This window comes from Aulonocara stuartgranti, assembly GCF_965226115.1.
Source record: "Aulonocara stuartgranti genome assembly, chromosome: 8".
Taxonomy (NCBI): domain Eukaryota; kingdom Metazoa; phylum Chordata; class Actinopteri; order Cichliformes; family Cichlidae; genus Aulonocara; species Aulonocara stuartgranti.
The window spans coordinates 14,817,302-14,839,308 of record NC_138959.1 but is presented as its reverse complement, the minus strand read 5'-3'; the positions used below and the strand labels follow the sequence as shown (position 1 = coordinate 14,839,308).

Genomic DNA, 22,007 nt, shown 5'->3' with positions numbered 1-22,007 from the left:
GTCCCCCTTCACTACATCATGCAGTGATGTAGTGAAGGGGGACATGCAGCTTGTTGCTGAAGGAGGACACTACATCTGTGATCCGTGATCGTCCTCTTTGCCGTTCTAGTAACTCTGTACTCACCATGCTTTGTCCAGTATATCCACTACCCCTCCTCTCCACATGTCCAAACCACCTCAGTCTTGTCTCTCTAACTTTGTCCTCAATCTGCTCACCCTGAGCCGTCCCTCTGATACACTCATGTCTAATCCCGTGCATCTTGGTAGCTCCAATTGAAAACCGTAACATATTTAGCTTTGCCACCTCCACCCTGGCCTCCTGTCTTTTTTTAGTGCCGCTGTCTCTAAGCCATACATCATAGCAGGTCTCACTACCATCTTGTAAATCTCCCCTTTCACTCTTGCTGCTATCCTTCTGTCACAAATCACCCCTGACACTCATCTCCACCCATTCCACCCTGCCTGCATTCTCTTCACCTACGTTGTGTACTGTCCGTCCATCCAAAACAACGGAGAAGGGCATTGTCCATGATGAGTTTAAAAACCCCAGCTGCAGTATTTAAACTAATCTATTTTCAGTATCTCTACACCTTACATGTGCACCTTTCCTCTTGTTTCTCTCTCATTCACACAATTCTGTCTCAATTCCACAAACTTTTTATGAGAATACACCAAAGTCATTTGTGTCTTGTATCTGCCTCCCGACTGTCAAAAATCCCCATGAATAAAGAAATTAGAACTTTAAATTCACACTTTTATTTATTTATTTTTGTCATGAGATGCATTGAAAGAGAAAGTAATGTAGTTTCTTTATCACAGATATCTGGAAAATTGTATATATTTTGTATTTCTGTATGGAAATTTAAAAGACATGAGCACTGGCAAAAAGAAAATAACAAAAGATGTCTCTGAGTTATGAAAGGTAAGGGAGAAATAAAGCAGTTTTGGAGATTACTTCCTTCCTTACTTGGAATTAAAATTTGCGGGAATGGGTTTGACTTTATTTATTTTTTTATTTTGTGAATTCAGTTCATAATTTTAAAGTTCTTCTTTTTAGTGCAGAACATAACAAATAACTGCTTTAATTGTACCTTTTTATTCATTTTTCAAGGTAGTTCATTTTTCATTAAAAATCAAGCATTGCTTTTGCAAAGCAGGCTTAAGCCTTTATATATTTCCTTTGTCCACAAGTTAGTCAAAGTATGAGTGTGTCTGTAACTGAGGCCTTCTAGGAAGATTTGTCTGTATTAATCAACCCCTGTGGTCTTGGTTAATACAGTATAATTGTCAGTTCTGGCCTTTGCTTAAAGATAAAAAGAAAGTTCAATGACGTATTCTTGGAATAAATAAATGCAAAATCTCTTTTTCTCATAACCCATGATTTGGCTAGCATGACAGCAGTGTAGATGAATATCTACTTCCAGCTTTCAGAATAATGAGAACTTTGACTGTTTGAATGACACACACTATATTAAATTTGCATGTTATATTTTCTGTTTCTGATTTGCTTCTAATGCACTGTGCAGAGATTCTTCTTCTTATGGTTACACTTTGACACTGAAACACTGAACCAACAGTGCTCTTTTATGCCTTACAGTGTCACTATTTTGGTCAAATGTAATCATTTCTCTTGAAAGAAATTACAGCAGCTATAAGCCTTCCTCCCTCTCTCTGATTGGTGTTTATATACATAGTAATACACAATATTATATGCACTCACATACATTTAAATGATCAGCACAATGCTTAAACTGTGCTTTTTTTCCTCATCGGTTGCCTTTGGTGCCTTTACTACCAGTGTCGCAGTTTGGCTAGATGAACGAGCAGACTGTGTGCTTTGACAGTGGCAGCTGCTCTGCACATTTCAAAATTACCAAGGAGAAAGGAGCAATTAGAATTTTACCAAAAGTCTTAGAACTGAAGAAAGCTTGCATAAACATCATTATCAAATCCATCCAGAGTGAAAAAACAGGAACAGCTTGCAGAAACTGAAGAGAAGGGTAAAGGGTTATGCTGTGCAACAGTTTTTCGTGAAACACTCAAAGGTTTAACCTGAAGAATTGATGAGCATTTAAGTTACTGGGTGGTATTTTTATGCCAACAGCAGGTCTCCTGTTGGTTTGGAAGCAAAGAACTGAGGAGGTGCAGGGAGATAGGTGAAGCTATAGAAAGAATGGAACGACAGCAACAAGCTGCTGTTCCTGGTACAAGAAAATTGGGGAGGGGAGGAATGAGCGAGGAGGAGAGAAAAGGCACTGTAATAGTTTGAGTCCTAATCAGGCTGATGAGAGATGACAACCTCAGAGCCTTGGAGCCAGGATAACTATTCTCTCTCTGTGTCTTTCTTCCTCACATACACACACACACACACACCCCAAGATGCTGGTCATTATGCCGAGGAGTTGGCTGTCAGGCCATGTTCACACATACACTTCAAAAACACTGCCATCTCTGCAGCTCAGTATTTCATAGCTGTAAGGGATAAACCTGATTATTGACCGAGACTTGACCAATAATTTAGTTTATCATTAAATCATACTGCAATTGACTGGCAACAAGATGCATGATGCAAAGAATACAGTACTCTGTCTGTAATAACAGTATTTTTTGTTGTTGTTGTTTTTTCCTGCACTGACACACTCAGCTTCCTTCTGCAAATTCACATCTGTTACTTGTCCACATATAGTTATATGGGAGTGTGACAAGTTCCCGTTGCAACATAAAGTCTTGCCGTGCACTTTTGTGTAGCTCGGTAGCCAGCACAAAGCTTCTTCTGACCACCAAATGCCCTCCAAGATTTTTCCCCCCGCTATTGATCGCCTCGCTGCTCCCTGGATCAGACACCTGCCTGCACAGCGGCTGCCCATTTGCTCATTAGTTCCTCAGCATATACGCATATATACATGCACATATATGTAAATACATATATATAAACACTACCAGTCATAAGTTTGGACACTTCTTCTCATTATTTATTTCTTTTTTTTTCACATTTGTTACATTGTAGATGCATACTGAAGACATCAAAACTATGAAGCAAGATACACTGAATTATGGAAAAAATTATAAATACCCCTAAATATGTCTTATATTTCAGATTCCTCAAAGTAGCCAACTTTTGCTTTGTTGACAGCGCTGCGTGATATAGTCACCTGAAATAGTTTTCACTTCACAAGTGTGACTTGTCAGGGTTCATTTGGGGAATCTCTTGCCTTTTTAGTGCGGTTGGGACCATCAGTTGTGTTGTGCGGGAGTCACAGCTGACAGTCCTATTTGACAACTATTAGAATTCATATTATGGCAAGAACCAATCAGCTAAGTAGAGAGAAACGACAGTCCATCATTACTTTAAGAGCTGAAGGTCAGTCAGTCCAGAAAATTGCTAAAACTTTGAATGTGACGAAACAGGCTGACATGAGGGGACCGCCCCAGGAAAGGAAGACCAAGAGTCACCTCTGCTGCTGAAGATAAATTCATCTGAGTCACCAGCCTCAGAAATCACAAGTTAACAGCACCTCAAATTAAAGCCCAGATAAATGCTACACAGAGGTCCAGTAGCAGACACATCTCTACATGAGCTGTTCAGAGGAGACTGTGTGAATCAGGCCTTTATGGTCAAACAACTGCTAAGAAACCACGACTAAGGAAAATCAACAAGCAGAAGAGATTTGTTTGGGCCAAGAAACACAGGGAAGGAACTTAGTGGAAATCTGTGTTTTGGTCTGATGAGTCCAATTTGAGATCTTTGGTTCCACCTGCTGTGTCTTTGTGCAACGCAGAAAAGGTAAATGGATGCTCTCTACATGCATGGTTCCCACTGTGAACCATGGAGGAGGAGGTGTGATGGTGTGGCGGTGCTTTGCTGGTGACACTGTTGGGGATTTATTCGAAATTCAAAGCACACTGAACCAGCATCCTGTAGCGACATGTCATCCCATCTGGTTTGCGTTTAGATGGACCATCATTAATTTTTCAACAGGACAATTACCCCAAACACACCTCCAGGCTACGTAAGGGCTGTTTGACCAAGAAGGAGAGTGATGGAGTGCTGCGCCAGTCACCTGAACTAAACCCAGTCGAGATGGTTTGGGATGAGATGGACCACAGAGTGACGGCAAAATGGTCAACAAGTGCTCAGCATCTCTGGGAACTCTTTCAAGACTGGTGGAAAACCATTTCAGACGACTACCTCGTGAAGCTCAGCAAGAGAATGCCAAGAGTGTGCAAAGCAGTAATCAAATTAAAGGGTGGCTTTTTTGAAGAATCTAAACTCTAAAACATTTTTTGAGTCATTTCACACTTTTTTTATTTACTACATAATTACATATGTGCTCATTCATAGTTTTGATGCCTTCAGTGAGAATTTACAATGTAAGTAGTCATGAAAATAAAGAAAAAATATGAGGTGTGTCCAAACTTTTCACTTTTCTAGAGCAAAGCAGGTAAATAGCTTTCAGTATTACCTGCAGCTTGACTTGCTATGTTGATCTTTTTTTAACCCCCAGCTTATTATTTGGCCCAGTTATATCAGACTAAACCAAATACTCAAATAAAATTCTTAAGTTTATAACTAAGCTTAAGAGTGGCAGTAGCCAACAACTGATCTTCATGGAGTAACCCCAGTTTTGCCCAGTCCAGCCGAAGATGAAAGAGGCAGAAAAACTACTATATTTAAAAGTTGTAAGAATATTACATGGTATAGAAGCCAAATCAATCACATTACTGAGCAGTTTTTCTTAATGGTTTAAAAGTATTCGTGTGTATAAATTGGCTGTAGCGATTAATGGACTTTATTATTTTATTAATTTCCAAAATCGTTAGTTGCTTAACTTAAATACTAAACAGCAATTCAGTGACAGTGCCAGAGCCCTGACACTTCTAAGTAAATTTGATTTTGACCGTTTAAAATTTAATTTGGACCGTCTCTTAAAATTAATAGACATAAGTGATGGATCACTTTATAATAAAGCAATGCAATAAAAAAGCCTGATTAAAAAAAAATCCAGAGATCTCTGACTGAGCTGATGTGTGTTTATAAAGTCAAAAGCCCTGCTTTAAAATCAGGTTGTGGTCAAGTAGTCTTTTCTGTTTAGGAAAGTTCCTAATTGAGTGAAATGACCCAGTATAAAGTATGAGCTTATATAACTTTCTAAATTCTACAAAAAAAAAAATCATCAGTTTTGCTGGTTTGGGCTTAGCTGACGTGGACTGACTCAAGAATTTCTTCATGCTTTTTTTACCAGCTAGTCAGTTAATAAGCCAAGCCATGCAGCAGCATGAAGAGCTTAAATAGAAGTGAGTGACTTCCCTGGAGATGCGTCACAATCATATCAAAGTTTGTGTATGCCCGTAGATAATGTGGCGGGAGTGATGGAGTAATTGACAGTATGAATGATAAATTATTTACAGTGTCACAACAGTATTGCCTCCACCGTCACAAATCACAGGCTGACTCTCACATCGCTTTTGTAGTTCTTGTTGTCAGTGCTTTTTTTCCTCATTGACAAAGTTAAATGGTGTCAATAACTAAAATTACAGTGGCACTCTTGCAGTGTTTTAGCGACCTGGTTGTCTTTCGGGGGCTTTAAGTTTCTTCCATGCTGCATTAACATCTCCCTGTCTCCCTTCACTCCTGACAGATTCATCTCCCTTCTATATATTTAAACCCTCTTTTACTCCACTCCATTACTCCCCATAACTTCTTCTCTGCCGGTGTTTTCGCTCCCTTCCTCTTCAGGCAACAGCAAAGATGGCTTGGTGAAGGCTGGTAGATTTTAAGTGGTGCATGACAGGTGCGGCAGTTAAATGTTGTGTCATAGCAGGTGTGTACGGTGCATGCATGTCTATGGGAGGATGCGTATTTAGAAAAACTCGCAGGCTTGTTGTTGTGCTTTGTTTGGCATTTTATTTCCTTAGTGATCATAATTTATTCCCATGGACATGTTATATTTCTCCCATCGGGGGTCTTCTCATTGCACGGACCACAGCAATATCGCACTGTCGTAAGTCAACATTATAGCCCGGCCACGTTAGTATGCAGATGGAGCCAGATTCTCAACTCCTGTGTATTTGTGTGTTTGAGTGTGTGTGCGTGGGTGTGTGCACAATATATATTACCATTTATATGCTGCACTTATATAATACATTTTAGTGTGTGGATGTGCATATTTACCCTCCTGTGTGATTTTTAAATTTACTCCAATTTTGTGTTGTCTTCAACAATACATTTTCCTGTTCTGCTGCTCCGATGTTTCCTCTGCTTGGATATAGTTTGTGCATTAAAATAACTTTTCCCAGACCACCAGTAATTAAATAATTGCTATGTCTTCCTCCTAATTTTAGCAGAGCTTCTGTTATCACACACACAACGTTGGCAGTGGATGTTAAAAGTGCTGTCCTATGTCCAAGTTTGATTGATTCATTGTTTTTCTCTCTCACTCTGTGGAAAATATTTCTCCAGAGTAAGGTGAATCCGCTCAATGTGACTCCACCCATACAAGCTGTGGACCAGGACAGAAACATACAACCTCCCTCTGACAGGCCGGGGATCCTGTATTTCATCCTTATTGGTAGGTTTGTTTGTTTTTACTAAACATTTTAGGAAGCTATTTAATAAATGGCAAAGCGGTACAGTGGTTTGCAGTCACGTCACAGCAAGGAGGTTCTGGGTTAGAACCCTCTGGCCTGCTTGGTCCTTGGTGTGTCGAGTTTGCTTGTACTCTGTGTGCCCACGTGAGTTCTCTCCAGGTCCTCTGGCTTCCTCCCACAACCTAAAAGGCATGTTGGGTTAATTGTTACATCTAAATTGGCTGTAGGTGAAAAGGAAAAATAGCATCCTTATGTTTTTGTTGTTGTTGGGTTTTTTTTTTTACCCAAACAATTTTAAATTCACATATTTTTTTTAAGACTGATTGGTGAAACATTATTTAACATGCCACTTACACAGGGCAATACGCTCTGACTCTGTTCTTTCGAGATTATCTTGTCAAATGTAGATCAGTGGTATTGCGGTTCCTTAGGCTAGATTTAAGGCCCAATGCTAACGTCCACACTCAGAAATTTTAATATAAAAGTAAAAAGCGCATGAATTATTGTATCTTAAAGGCTGCCTTGTACTATATTATTTCCACTAGAGCACTTTGTTGTCTAAATGCAGGCTTACTTGGTGGTCCTAGATGATCCGAATTTAAGTAGTAGAATTTAAGCAAGAACATTCAGCCATCAAGCCCATTTCCTTTGGAACCAGCTCCCGGTTTAGGTTTAGGAGATGCATGTTCTCTACTTTTAAGAGTGTATGCATATCCTGTATGGCATAAGAGAGGCTTAAAATTTTCCTTTTTAAAAAAGCTTAGTTACACCTGGATCAAATGATCCCAAACCAAACCATCCCACTGTTTTAGGCTCATGATACACAGAGAACTCCATTTATTTATTTTCCCTTTCATATATGTCATTATGTTTTGTGTTCCATCCTGTTTGTTGCTCATGGTTTCAGCTTTCTGTCATTTATTTCCCCCCACCAACCTCAGGTAATAAGGTTGATGAGAGCATCTGAGCCTTTTTTGTTAGAGGTTTTTCTTGAACCTCTTCTTTTCCACCGTTACCAGGTGCTTTGTTGTAGGGGATTGTTGGATTGATGGGGTTCTCTCACTAATCAGTGTTTTTACTTTACAGTATAAAGCACCCTGAGCTGCCTGTTGTGCACTAGCACTGTATAAATAAGCTGTGCTGAATCAAATGGAATCAAGTAACACACCTACAGAAGCACCACAGCTGCACACACATTTGCCAACAGAGTGGAGAATGAGACCAGGCCTAAATGTCCATAAGGCTTTTGATGAAGCAACTTAAATAGACAGTGATAAAAAAGTATGCTCTGGACAGTTTGTGAAAGATAACATTTTACAGAATTACAGAGGTGGAATTGTTTCTCATTAGTGCTTTATACGTATCTAAAACTATAGGACAACTGTGCATCATACAAAATATTTTGATTACCATTTGAAACTATAAAATGCAGCATAACAACAACTTCAACAAGTCAGGATGTGCATAGTCTGTAGAAATGTACTGACATGACTTGACACAGGCTTGATTAAATTTCCCAGACCCCTCCTGTGAAACTAATCTCTCTCTGAGTGAGGATTATTAGAGAAAGTGTGACAATGGGCAAAGAAAAAAGATGTTGCAGCTTTGCAGCTCATCCAACATTATGATTCTAAATCTAAAAACAGAAATTACTGTTGAAAGTAAGCTGAGGAATATTTAATGTGAACTGCAGTGGTTTTGGTTACACTACTTGTGATTTTTAATGAAGGATCTGACAAATATTTGAAGTGCCATTAATGGAGGCAGTTTAAATAAATCAAAGTGAGGCTTTTATTTTACTGTTAAACATCTAAATGCGCCAGTTCACCTGAAAAAGCAAGAAACACGCAGGAGGTAAAAAGACACAGAGAAGATGGGAATTGCAGCACTATTTATGCACAAAAAACCATTTATACACAAAAGGGTAATCAGGAAATAGGACACAACGGGGTAACTAAACACAGGTAAAGATAATCAAGGACAATGAGACAGGAGGGGGAGTAAAACATTTAACACAGGAGACAAATAACTATCAAAATAAGACTGGAGTTGATAATCTAACAGGGAAATGTAGACATATGAGTAAACTTAAAAAAAAAAAAAGTAATTTATACAGGAGGATGAGATGAGATTTTTGTGAGACCACAAATTAAAATCTAAAACAAACAGTAAGTAATCTAATAACTAAAAACTGAAAATATTAAGGAAATAGAAAAAGATGCAAATGTAAATAGTAATAAAAGTAAAAAGAAGGAAACATTTAACAACTTGAAAAAAGTCCTCCATATGAGACGTCTGTCCAGTTGTACTCTTGCTGCATGTCGTACTTGGCCCTCATTCTTTCTGAACTAACATAGAAATAACATTAAAAGAAAGGGCTTTTGCAAAATTAAGATGCTTAATATATTTACCTAAGCTTGGATTCTAGGTAAAAACACATGCCTTAGAAATAATAATAAAAAAAAGATATAATATTGGGCACTCACTCAAAGAAATTTATGTAGCACATTTCATTCCAAGTGGAGGCATCCATAAACATAGTAGAAATAATCTGTCTTGCAACGTGCCATCTCTCAAAAGCCAGTCAGATCAATGCTAGCTGCTGTAGCTGTAAAGATGTAACATAGACCGAAGTGCACACTTGAGAAATGTGATTGTGTACATCTGCCTGTGTTGCTGCTCTTTTTACCAGAGCTTGATTTCCCCATTGAACAATGTAGCCTTCATAGGAATCATATATGTACGGGCGGTGTGTACCTGTTGCGAGCTGCGATCTTTAAACTGGGAGCATTATCCAAGTCTCTTGCCTTGGATTCTCCCTCTAGAAACCCATCAAGCAAACATAAAGTGATTCTAACACAAATGTTTCCTCCCCTCTCCCACAGCAGTATATCTTCTGTTAAAAATGCATTTTTGGTTTGCTCTTACTGTTTGTGTTTGTTGTCCTCTCTCTTCCAGGCAAACCAGAGTCCTATGTAGAATATTTCCGCTTAAACAGAACCACAGCAGAACTTCTGCTACTGAAGCCCATCGACAGAGAGCACTACCACAGATTTGATCTGGTGATCAAGGTGAGAAACACTGCAGCAGCAAACAAGGCAGTTTTAATGAGATTTTCTTTTTTCTTGCATGTTTCTTCTACCTCAAAGAAACCCGCCAGTTCACTCTGTAGTGCTTTTTTAATGCCTTTAATCTACAAATATTCATCAAGTTGATCAGCAAATCTCTAAGTCCTAATAAAGACTGTTTATATTAGGTTTATTTATTTCCTGACGATTAAAAGTAGTCTGCCATGAAGACATTTAAATGATAGTCATTTTAAAGCATTCGCTATAGTAGTATGCATATATATATATATATATATATATATTAGGGGTGCAACGATACACAAAATTCACGGTTCGGTTCGATACTTTGGTGTCACGGTTCGATATTTTTTCGATACAAAAAAAATGTTCATGCCTTTTTAATTTGTCATTTATTAAAATTATAAATATATATTTTAACTCAAAAGTTCAGTTTTTAAATTTAATGTTGCTGAAACAACAAAGTAATAAAAATAAATAAATCTATCTGATTGAGGAATCACTCATCTTTGGAAAAGAGTTTATTACAGAGAAATGGCTCTTTCCAAAATAAAAGCTATACTATCCGCTTCTTCTGGGCTATATTCTCAGCAGCATATTAAACATATCAGGTCCCCATAAGGAGAATCATGTGCTAACGGCTGTCTAAATGACTCGGGTAAAGTTTGTAGCATGCGTGCTTGTTGTTTTTGTCTGCTTTCACTTGTCTTTGCACTAGGATGATGTCGGAGTAAATGTGCAGTCATATTCGTTGTGTTCCCACTAGTGCTGTCAGCGTTAATCTCGTTAAAATGACGTTAACGCCACAACACGGCAAATCTCCGTTAACGAGCTACCGCGGATCGCCCCGTGCGTGGGGCTGGACGGCCAACACGTTAACGAGCTAACTGCGCTAACGCACTAGTTCCCACCAATGTAATTGAGCATTGCGTGGCACATCCGACATACTTTTAGTTTTGTCCATGACGCGCTTACCTTCAGGGTCATACGTCACATGAAAACCAAAATAGTTCCAAACGCCACATCTGAATGAGGGTGGGGGAGGTTCAATTTGCCATGTTGCAAGGAGAGCTTAACTTCTGTCTCACTAGCTTGCCCTGCACTCAGTGAATCTGCACTCGACTACTCCGCCTAGGCTGCACTGTCGAGTGCAGATCCACTGAGCGCTCAACACAGACAGCATCGTCAGAAGGAAAGTTGATAAAATAAATTTAAAATTTTGTATTGTTCGATACATATGCGTACCAAACCGAAAGCACTGTATCGAACGGTCCAATATCGATACGAGTATTGTTGCACCCTTAATATACACACACACACACACATATATATATATATATATATATATATATATATATATATATATATATATATGTTACGCTACTCTCACATACTTACAGAATTTTACAACTAATAGCTCTTTCAAAAAAATGAAAGGAAAGGCAACAGAAGGGAGCAAAGTAACAGAAATACACTGGTTTTTTAATAATCCACCTGAGGTAAACTAAAAGGATTGGTACACATTTATTTGTACAAAACAATTTATTTTGCCGTTGTGAAATGAAAGAAGGACGTTTCATGACTTTAGTACAAACAATAACAGGTAAAGTAGGGTCTTTGGTCAGATACAGTATGTGACCAGCACCTCAGTGGTCACCGCCTCAGATGTTTCTTGTAACATTTAAAATCCTTCTCGAAGGACAACGATCAACTACACTCCATCAAGCCACTCTGAATGAAAGATTTATAAGTGCTGGTTTGGAGTTTGCCAGATGCATTGAAGGATTATTAGAGCATGAGGAAAAAATATGATCCGATGTGCCAAAAACTATTTGGGATGAACTCCAAGAACTCTGCCTGATGAGCACCAAGCACTGGTGTTCATTAAGCTCACTAATGCTATCCCTACAGTGAAGCATGGTTATAGCATCATAATGCTAAAAGAGCGTTTCTCACCATTAGGGACACGGAGACTGCTCAAAATTAAAAAGAATATGAACAAACCAAAACACAGTAACTGTTCATCTTTTAAGAGATCATACTCATGTGGATTTGACACAAGTCTGAATATACTTGAGTGGACTTGAAACCCACAGAATATCTATAGAAAAACCTTGAGATGGCATCCATTCTTTGTGATGAATCATGAAAGGTTTTTCCAAATAAAAGCTCTACTGGCTGCCAATGCACTGGATGAAGGGTTGGAATGCTTTTGCAAAGAAAGATTCTTGTTTTTAAAATGACAATTTCTCAAAAGCATGTTTTCGTTTGCTCATTGTCAGTTCTACATACTTCTAATGTTACGTTGCCAAAATGTAAGCAAACGTAGACAAAAAACGGGTCTCAAATTAGTACGTTAGCCCTGACCTGTAGCTGAACTTTCATTACGGATCCATGTTAGCATTTTTCACTTGTAAAATAGCAGAGAAGCCACACTATACAACTCTACTGATTACTTAAATAAACTTAAAAAAACAAAAGAAAAGAAAAAGAAAAAAAGACTGGAACTCAGAAATAAATCATCAACTCATACTTTTTCAGCAGCACTTAAACCTTTGAACTTGACTTACCAATTTCCTTAGAGAAATCATTTCATAAAATGACAGACTGATTAAACAGAATCACCAGCACAAACAAAAAAAGCACACTTGTTACTATTTTCAGCATGTGGAACTGTAATACATGGGTAGTCGCAGCATCTGTCATATCACTGTGTGTAATTTCGTCAACCACTGTAAAGACATAAAGGCTTAGCAGCGTGATTTATGGCTGGTCAGTTAGAGAAGATTCAAAGCTAAAATGGTTGTTATTACACTTTCCTCTCTCCCCTTTAGGCAGAACAGGACAACGGCCACCCCCTGCCAGCTTTCGCCAGCCTTCAAATCGAAGTTCTGGATGAAAACAACCAGGCACCCTACTTCCTGCAGCCTAGTTACCATGGCTACATCAGTGAGGCATCGCCAGTGGGAACCACCATAGCGACCAGCGCCAGCCTATCTGTACCACTGGCCATAATAGCACTGGATAATGATGTGGAGGAGGTATGATGAACATGTACAGAGCTGTGATTGATTACAAAAACAAAAACTAAATATTGTTGTTACTAATTAATCAAATTCTAACAGAGTGAAGAATGAAAATGTTCTTGTAAAACCAGAACGACGCAGCTGTTTTAAAATGGTTTGGATTTTTTAGTATGTGTAAAAACTCTTACAACATTTTGATCTGTTGAATCTACTTCTTTTATAGCTGGCACTCAATAAGACGCCTGTAGGTATCAGCTCGGTGCTTTCCTTCTATCTTGACCTTCAGAGTTCTGAGTGGTGTTAACAAGGACTGTGCTTCTAACAACAGACACATGACTCACTTATGTTAATGCTCATTGGTGTTGTGATGTTAAAGTTTACTATACTAGATGAAAACAGACCATTAGCCTTTTACTTCCTGTTGTATTAGAGATCATTTACCTCTGTAGGCCTGTCAAGCTCTTTGCTATCCTACTGATTTACTTGATGTAAATAATACAACTGCTGAAAGGCACATCCTTGATAACAGGCAGACAAAAGGCCTGTTATCTAATTGCCTACTTTTCACACAGGGGATTGAAAATAACAGCTTAAGCTAGCAGATATTTTATTTTATTTTTACAATTTTGTTTTATCAGGTGCTAGCTTACATATTAAGCTAATATTGCTGATTGAAAACACTCTCTGTTCTTCGCTCTATCTCATGTTTTCAGCAACATTGTTAAATAACAAAAAAGAGAGGGAAACTGAGTGACAGGTTAGCCAGACATGATTAGCAGCTTACATAGGACCACAAAAGCACATATTTTAATAACTTACGACTAGAGTTGGATGTCTCGAGACCGGTCTTGGTCTCGAGACCGGTCTTGAGACCACTTTTACGTGGTCTTGGTCTTGTCTTGATCTCGACGGACTTTGGTCTCGGTCTTATCTTGGTCTCGCTGTCTCGGTCTTGCTGTCTCAGATCAACATAGTGGTCGGGAGATTTGGAGTCAACAGTATCCATGACACACAGTGTAACGTTCAATAATGTATCATGCGCAAAAGCTTTAGCTCTAAGAGCCGTGCTTAGAGAGTGCTTTGTAGTGAATCAGAATAGTCGACTCCCATTGAGCGAGAGCCGCAGCTCCTCAATTAATTTCCTTTCACTGCTCAGCTGTCACACAGCGACACACAGTGGCTCAGCCATGCTCAAATCCCTCCACATTGTGGATTATAATCTTCAGTTTGATGTTACAATTTTATCTATATATAAAGTATAACTGAAACCAGTTACATATTTCCCATTCTTTAGACAGTTTTTGGAGGTGATCGCTGTTTTGTCAGATGACTTTGGGGCCAGTCAGTACCATCATGTCAGCCCTCAAAAGCACACAAAAGTTAGTCTTTTTTGTCCCGGTCTTGGTCTCGGTCTTGGTCTCGCCTCAACTTGGTCTCGGTCTTGGTCTCGTCTCGACTTGGTCTTGGTCTTGGTCTTGTCTTGGTCTCGATACCCTCTGGTCTTGGTCTTGTCTTGGTCTCGATACCCTCTGGTCTTGGTCTTGTCTTGGTCTCGGATTAGGCGGTCTTGACTACAAGTCTACTTACGACTAATACATCTTTTTTCAGACAAAAGGAAAGGTGATTTAAGGGTCTTTGAATATGGGATGGTTGTTGGTACCAAACAGGCTGATCTGTATATTTTAGAAACTGTTAACTGACAATTCCCCACGCTACTATCTCTAGAGTTTACAGAGAATGTTCCAAAAAACAGGAAAAAATCCAGTGAGCAGCAGTTCTCTGAGCAAGTATACTTTGTTGATGCCAGAGATTAGAGGGGAATGGCCGGACTGCTTTAAGTTGATAGAAAAGCAACAAAAAATCAGGTAACCACTCTTTACAACCAAGGTCTGCAGAAGAGCATCTCTTGAACTTGAAGCAGAGGACCACTTCTGTCAGCTAAGAACAGAAAACTAAGGGTACAATTCATATGGGTGAATTCTAATCACCAAAATTGGAAAATGGAAGATTGGAAAAACATTGCCAGGTGTGCTGCAATGTTGAGATTGTAGGATTAGAATTTTGATTAAGCAACATTGTAGCATGTATCCATCCTGCCTTAGATCAGCAGTTCAGGAAAGATATGGGGGTATATAATGATGTGGTGGTATATTTTCATGGCACATCCCACTGTGCATCATTTAAATGCCACAGCCTACCTGAGGATTGTTACAGACCATGTCTAGCCCTTCATGACCCAGTGACCAATCTTGTGATGGCTGCTTCCAACAGTTTAACTCGTCATATCAAACAGCTCAACTTGGTGAATGGTTTTTTGAACATGGCAATGAGCTCGCTGTATTCAAATGGCCTTTACAGTCGTCGGATCTCAACCCAGTAGAGCACGAGAGAATGTGAATGATTCTAACATGTCAATATGCACTGAACTCTCAAAGAAATGTTTCCAGCGCAAAGTAGTAAGGAAGTCCTAAAAGAAAAAATAGATTTTGGCACTGTACTAGCAAGTTGTACTAATAAAGTGTTGGTGAGTGTATATTACCTTCAGATGCCTTGCTGCTGGCGGGGCTATGTAGAACATATCGCAAAATCTAGATCTTGACAGGTCTACCAAAGCTATGACTAAACAATCAGGGCATGGGTCTATCTTCTGGTCAGCTGTTAGAAGCACTTTGTATCTCTTTACCTTACTGATATAAAATCCTGCTCTCATGTAAATAAACCAGCTCTTGCCTAGAAACAAAATTAAACCATCATGTAAACAAAGCTAGAAGCATGGTGACAGTATTTAATCATACCATACAGAAATGAGGGATTGGTCTATTCAAGTGTCCATTTTCGCCGCCCTCTTTCAAGCTCTGCCGAATCTCGACTTTGTGCCTTGCTTGCAGTGTGTGAAGTGCCCTATCTAATTTCCCTCTGAATCTGGATAGTAAAACCATTTCCCTCTTAAATTGCCTCTTGGTAATGTAAGATATTTACAGTGCTGCAACATTGTTATCGCCGATGCATTCCCAGGAGCTTAGTTTGTTTAAGATGTAGCATAGGCATTTTGACAAAAACAAGCTTTGGTTCGCTGCTTTCTAAAAGACCCCAACAGCTTGGAATGGGCTTAGAGAGCATAATGTGTGCATTTGTGTGTGTTCCCGGGACTGTGTATGTGTGTGTCAAGTGATATACATTGAGTTATTTTTAATATTGCTAACCCTGGCCTTTCCTCCAGCATTAAGCACCAACAATGATGATTAGTCCTAATTGCTTTTATGTGACATCCATCACTTTTATTTATGTGTGTGCGCATACAAATGCAAGTATCTGTGTGCGCCTGTAACTGTGCTACTGTGTGTACGTGCATGCTTATTTATGACTCAATATCCACACCGGCTACATCGACAGCATTATCAGCTCCCCCACCCCCCACCCCCCACCCCACCCCACCCTACCCTGCTGAGCCAGCCTTATCTGGAATGAGAGCTCCCCTCTCTCTCTCTCCCTCATGCGCACATACACACACAAACAGACACACACACACAGAAGAGATGACTGTGTAGGTAATGTCAGAGGAGGGCTTGGATGAGGATTGCCTCTCCATCACTGAGTATAGCACCCAGACACACACCGATTGAGCCCTCTTCTTAGAAATTGTTATGTCAAGAAAACACAAGGGATGTTTTTCATTCATATTCTTAACCATCTCTTGTCCAAGCACTTCTTTGTTCACAGCTGTTTTGCTTATGAAGCGTGTGGATTCACTGTGTTTTGCCACTGATATATTCAGCTTTGTAATGTTTAAATATAATTATTTCAGAGAAACACAGTTTGAAAGCTGGCTCTTGCCTACTTTTGCCCATCAATTATCATCTTGGCCAGAAACTCTGTGTATTTTTTTTTTTAACCAATCCAGTGTACCCACTTCACTACAGGTTTGCATGTATAGTAATTAATGTAGATGATAGTGAGACATGAGGGAACGGTATCTGAGTGCAAGCGATCCCCCAGCAGAGGATTTAAGGGTAAAAACAAAAAGTTAAATGTTGTAATGTTGTTATGTCTCTCTTCAACAGACACGGGATCCGCAGCTTCAATTCTCACTGGACAGCTATTCTCATGTTTTCTCTGTATCTGCTACTGGAATCAAAAGATACCTCACTCTGGTGCAGCCTGTCGACAGAGAGACACAAGACTCCTACACATTCACGGTACTCTATGGGCTTGATGTCTGTGTGCACTACACAAAGTGTTTGCATGTGAGGGGAAAAGCGATAGATAAGTGTCTGAATGCATTTGAATAACTCCCCTTCAAAGTCAGATAAAAGCAGGGATCTTGGGAAAAACAAATAAAAAAATCTCACGAAAAGAAGTGAAAAATGGAAATAAAATGACACCAGAGGAATACGCAGAAAAATAAAAATATGCTTGGGTTTCTTAACCTATGCTTGAGCCTGAATTTAAGCCATTTTAGCAGTAAGGCGAGAGAAGCGAGATAAAGTGAGGAGTGGAGAAAATGCAGAGGATGTGAGTACAGGTGAAGCACACACACAAAAAAAGCAGATTAGAAAGAAGAGGGCAGAGGGTTACAGAGAACACAAACAACACACCGACTGTGGAGGGAGGCATATAGAGAGGCCTGAAGTAAGAAAATCATGAGAAGGCGAAGGAAAAGGGCAAACATGGAAGGAATTTCTTCAACCTTCATATGTTTTTAAAAGTTGATTTGATTTTCTGTCCTAACAGTGCTTCTAAAAAATGAGTTTTAAATGACAGTATTAATTATTATACTGTCACTAGTAATTAATGCCTTTGTTGCTTACTGTAGAAATGAATGTAGCAAACAAGACTAATTACAGTGATTACAGTCCTTCTGTGTCCACATCTTTCCCTATTTTTTCTGTCTACCTGGTGCGTTTTCTTCATTTTCCCCTCCTTGTTTTTGTGGAATCTAATCCAGCAGCGTCTTCATTGGTAGGGCGCATGTAAGCTGCCCAATGTCAAGCAGAGTATCAAAATGTATCTCAGTATATGATGTACTGCATTGTTACTTCACACAGCAGCTGTTATCTGACAAGCTCAGGCTGGTAACTCTGGCAGTGTGTGTTTGTGTGTGTGTGCACGTGTGGGACTGTATGCGGCTCTATGTGTCCTTGAGTGTGTATTCAGCAATTTGGGAGTTAAAGATGGAAAAAGCAGAAGGCCTGGTGTATTGATTTAAAGGCAGAGGTGTACAGTAATCATCATGAAGCCTTGGAGGAGAAATTAAACTCAAGGCAGAGAGAGATATGAGAAATGGTGGGTGATTTTCATTTGAAGGAGTGAATCAGCTTCTTGGCAGATGAGCTTGTGGAGAAGATTGGTATCAGCGAAGAAACTTCTTTCCTGCCGATATTCGCTTTGAATGATTTCTAAAACATGGCTGAAATGCACATTTTCGCTTGAATTTTTCTGCTACTGACTCATTTATGGGCGAGTGGAGGGACATTGGGGGAAAAAAAGATGAAACCAGGCACGGTCATAAACAAAATTTGTCATGGATGTGAAGCGCTTTAATTGACTTTTGAATGCTTTGAACATCTCAGAGCATGAACTAAAGGACAGGGGAGACTAAAAACATGCTTGTGACATTAAAGTTGATTTAAAAACAAACAACATACTTAACGTGATTAATTTTATCTAAGTTAATCGAGCTCCTAAGACTTGAACGACAATCAGTTTTCGACATTTCTCTCATGTCGAGTTGAGCTTTTTTCGTGTTTGTACCTATGAAGCCACAAAAACTGATGTTTTAAAGTGGCAGGGTGCAAAACACAATAATAAAGAACAGGCTATACTTAGAGGAGCTCAGCAGTTTGCTTTCAGAAAAACATTACTGCTCACTTGATAGTAAGCAAAAGCCAGCCAGCTTCACCTTTATTGTACAGTATCCTTTCAGTCTTCTTTATACGAGGTTGACTAAGCATAACTCTCACTGTTAATGCTATTTCTTATTTATATGCATTTTTAAATAAATGTATGCATTATAAATGGCGATAGTTACCGGGAGTACTCTTGCGTGTAGGTTAAATTAGAGACAGCCAGCACTGATTAAAGAGTTTCCACAGTTTCCATTATTTTCCTTTCTGTACACAGATTTTGTAATTCTTTAATGTCCCTTCTTTTGGTAAATACTGTGAAGCATCTTGTAACTACACTCTCTTTATTGGGTACATCTCTTTGCTTGTTAATGCATATTTCTAATCAGACAGCATCCGAATGGAATAGAATAGAAATGAAAATTGAGTATTTTGCAAACTTCTGTTGAATGCTAAATTTTGAAGCACAGTGTCTACAGCAGAAGAAGACCACTCCAGGTGTCACTCCTTTCAGTTAGGGACACTTAGGGAAACTGAGGCTACAACTCATCCAACTTGGCTTAGGGTATATGGCATAAACAGCATGGATCCATCCTGCCTTGTATCAACGGTTCACGCTGGTGGGGGTGGTGTAGTAGTGTGGGAGATATATATTTTTTCCCCAGCAGAATTTTGGACCCAATAGCACCAACTGAGCGTAGTTTAAACACCTGCGTTTCGTTGCTGATCACGTCCATCCCTCTATGACCACGGTGTACCGATTTTTTAACGTATATTCTGTGTCACAAAGCTCAGATGATTTCAAACTGGTTTCTTGAACATGATAATGAGTTCACTGTGCCCTCCACAGTCACCCGTTTTCAATGCAATAGAGCACCTTTGGGTTGTGGTGGAACCCAAAGATCTGGAGCAACCGTGTGATGCTATCACCTCAATGACCAAAGTCTATGCTTAATATTTCCAACACCTTGGTGATTCTGTGCAATGAATTGTACTTAAGACAAAAAAGGGGGTCCAACTCAGTATTTCAAGATAAAACTAATGAAGTAACGTCATTTAAAAATAACGTTATTATTATTCTTGTTATCAAAAGAATCCTACACCTTAATTTTTTTAAGAGAAATACAAAGTTAAGGAAACTCAAGATGTCAAGCACAGATTCAGTGCATAGTCCACCCGCCTTCTCATCAGCAGGCCTCTCAAAATCAAGACTGTGTTTTTTTTAAAAGAAGGAACACTTTGGCTCTTTGCTTTGTTAACTGTTTCTTTTTCTGCCTTTGTCTCAGCTTGTAGCATCAGACGGTGTCCAGGAGAGCACTGCAGTTACCGTGGCCATAACAGTGTTGGATGCTAATGACAACACTCCAACCTTTCCTAACGTTTCCTATAATGTGAACCTGTTTATCGACATGATGCCTGGAGAAGCCGTGTTACAGGTACACACTGTCGAACGCATACAGGTTAATAACACATCTAGTCTGTGGCAGCTTTAGCAGCATGATTCGTTAAAGCTTTTCTTGGAGCATGTTGTGAGTGTTTGGACATGAATCACATTTGTGTGTGTGTGTGTGTGTGTGTGTGTGTGTGTGTGTATGCGTCTTTTCCTAGCTGTCAGCATTTGACTCCGATGCAGGTCAAAACGGTCTCATCACGTATCGGATTTTGGCTGGTCACCAAGGACACTTTGTCATAGGCAACAGGTAAATTGATGAGTGGCATTGTTTTTGTTTTATTTACTTTTTAGCATTGAGGGAATATGCTTCTTTGCTATTTTGTTGCAATTTTGAAGAGTGAAATCTCTAGCAGTAACCATTAATCGCTCAGCTAAACATAAAGGCTCTAAAAAGGTGAAACCGCTCGCCCGCACCAATCTATGCGGAAATAAAAAAAATTGTATAGGCCTAACAATGACAATGAGTCACTTGGGATTTATTGTGGCCTTAAGGTTGCCAGCAAACCAACACAGCATTGCAGTGGATAGAACTCCTGCTTAAGATGTTGCTTGGTATAAGTGCTTTAGACATTGGATCGAGAATACAAATAAATGTAGTAGTTAAATTGTCAGGCTTTTGCAAACTATGCATGTTAGAAATAATAGCATAATGGAAGTTATGTTGGTGATTTTCTTGAATAGCTCAGGTAAAGTTAGAAAATCCACTATGAAAGTGTGATAAGTATTTATAATCAGATAAATGTAACTATTTCCACAGCAGTGGGATCATCACTGTGGCACCAGGCGTGCAGCTAAGTGTTGGGCAGAGCTATGCGTTGACCGTAGAAGCCATGGACAACGGGCCTGAACCCCACCGAAGGTAGGGGTTTCTCACTTTGTGATTCGCCGGGTATTTTCTTTCTGTCTGGTGATGAAACTCAAAAGGTCATCAGATTTCCGGAGCGTCCACACTCATCGTCAGACACGGCACATCTCTGTCTGTCGCTTCCCACTTTGTTACCCCTCTCCTGTCACTCTTTCTGTTCGCCATTTTCAGACAAGTTGTTTTCATTCTTAGAAATATATATATCTTAAATTATAGTTTTAAATCGGAATAGAGCTGAAAAGGAGTCTGAAACAAGAAAATGGATAGTGTGAGTGTGAGGGGGGGGAAGAAACAATGCAGAATAAAAGGGTGCCTCAAGACACCCTCTTCTTGAGAGCAGAGAGAAAATTATACTGTCTCTGACTCCAAAAAGGAACGATTTTAACAAATACTGACATACGTGGCATCTGAAATACCACAGAGAGAGGTAGAAAGCAAATGTAGTGCACTATGGTCTGTTGCCTTCGAGGGGTACGGACAGACTTGGGAACATGGCTTTTTAAATATTTTCTTCTATCCTGTTTCCTGCTCTGCATCTCTACATCATTAATTGAATCAGTAAGGACCATAACTTTAAGCAAATCACAATTCCCTGCCGTTCTCCAACCAGCTTTATTAAATGGAAAAGGCAGCTGCTCCTAATACATTTTAAACTCTTTGTAAGTATTGATTTGCGTAGCTATAGTCTGGCAGAGATGTGAAATTTTAGTTTCAAGCAGTTACCGTACAATATTTGAGAACAGAAGCAAATCCAACCATTGAACCACTCACCCACTGGAACACACATTGATGTAGCAGCTGCACTCTCGGAGAGTTTGATTTTTTTGAGTGTTTTGTGCCGCTCCATGCTGCAACTTGACGCAAGAAACAAAAGAGACTCACTGGGAGCAAGCCATGAGCTTTTGTGTATAACAGTTACGCTTAGACTTTTTGATGTACGTCATCCTTCTTTTTGTGTTCCACTTAGTTTTGTTTTTTTGTTTGTTTTCTTGTCTTGTTGTATATCATCAGATAGAGGAACACCATAAAGAAGACTGCACAAAAGCATCAGAGTAATTGGCATCAATGAAAACAAAAGTCATACTCGCTGATCTACATCACCACACAGCTTTCTGATACTCAATGGGTGTTGTTCTTTGTATTCTG

The 22,007-nt window shown here is 39.3% G+C and overlaps 1 protein-coding gene across 2 annotated transcripts in view; it reads left to right on the top strand.

The window, feature by feature from the left end:
• The window catches only part of pcdh15b (protocadherin-related 15b), a 233,769-nt gene that overhangs the window by 81,617 nt on the left and 130,145 nt on the right, over window positions 1-22,007 (top strand). For both annotated transcript variants that reach the window (XM_082545036.1, XM_082545037.1), the window contains 7 exons: window positions 6,461-6,569; window positions 9,547-9,659; window positions 12,509-12,715; window positions 16,762-16,896; window positions 19,830-20,003; window positions 20,152-20,243; window positions 20,754-20,855. In XM_082545036.1, coding sequence (XP_082401162.1) covers window positions 6,461-6,569; window positions 9,547-9,659; window positions 12,509-12,715; window positions 16,762-16,896; window positions 19,830-20,003; window positions 20,152-20,243; window positions 20,754-20,855 — 932 coding nt within the window. The remainder of the gene's footprint in view (window positions 1-6,460; window positions 6,570-9,546; window positions 9,660-12,508; window positions 12,716-16,761; window positions 16,897-19,829; window positions 20,004-20,151; window positions 20,244-20,753; window positions 20,856-22,007) is intronic.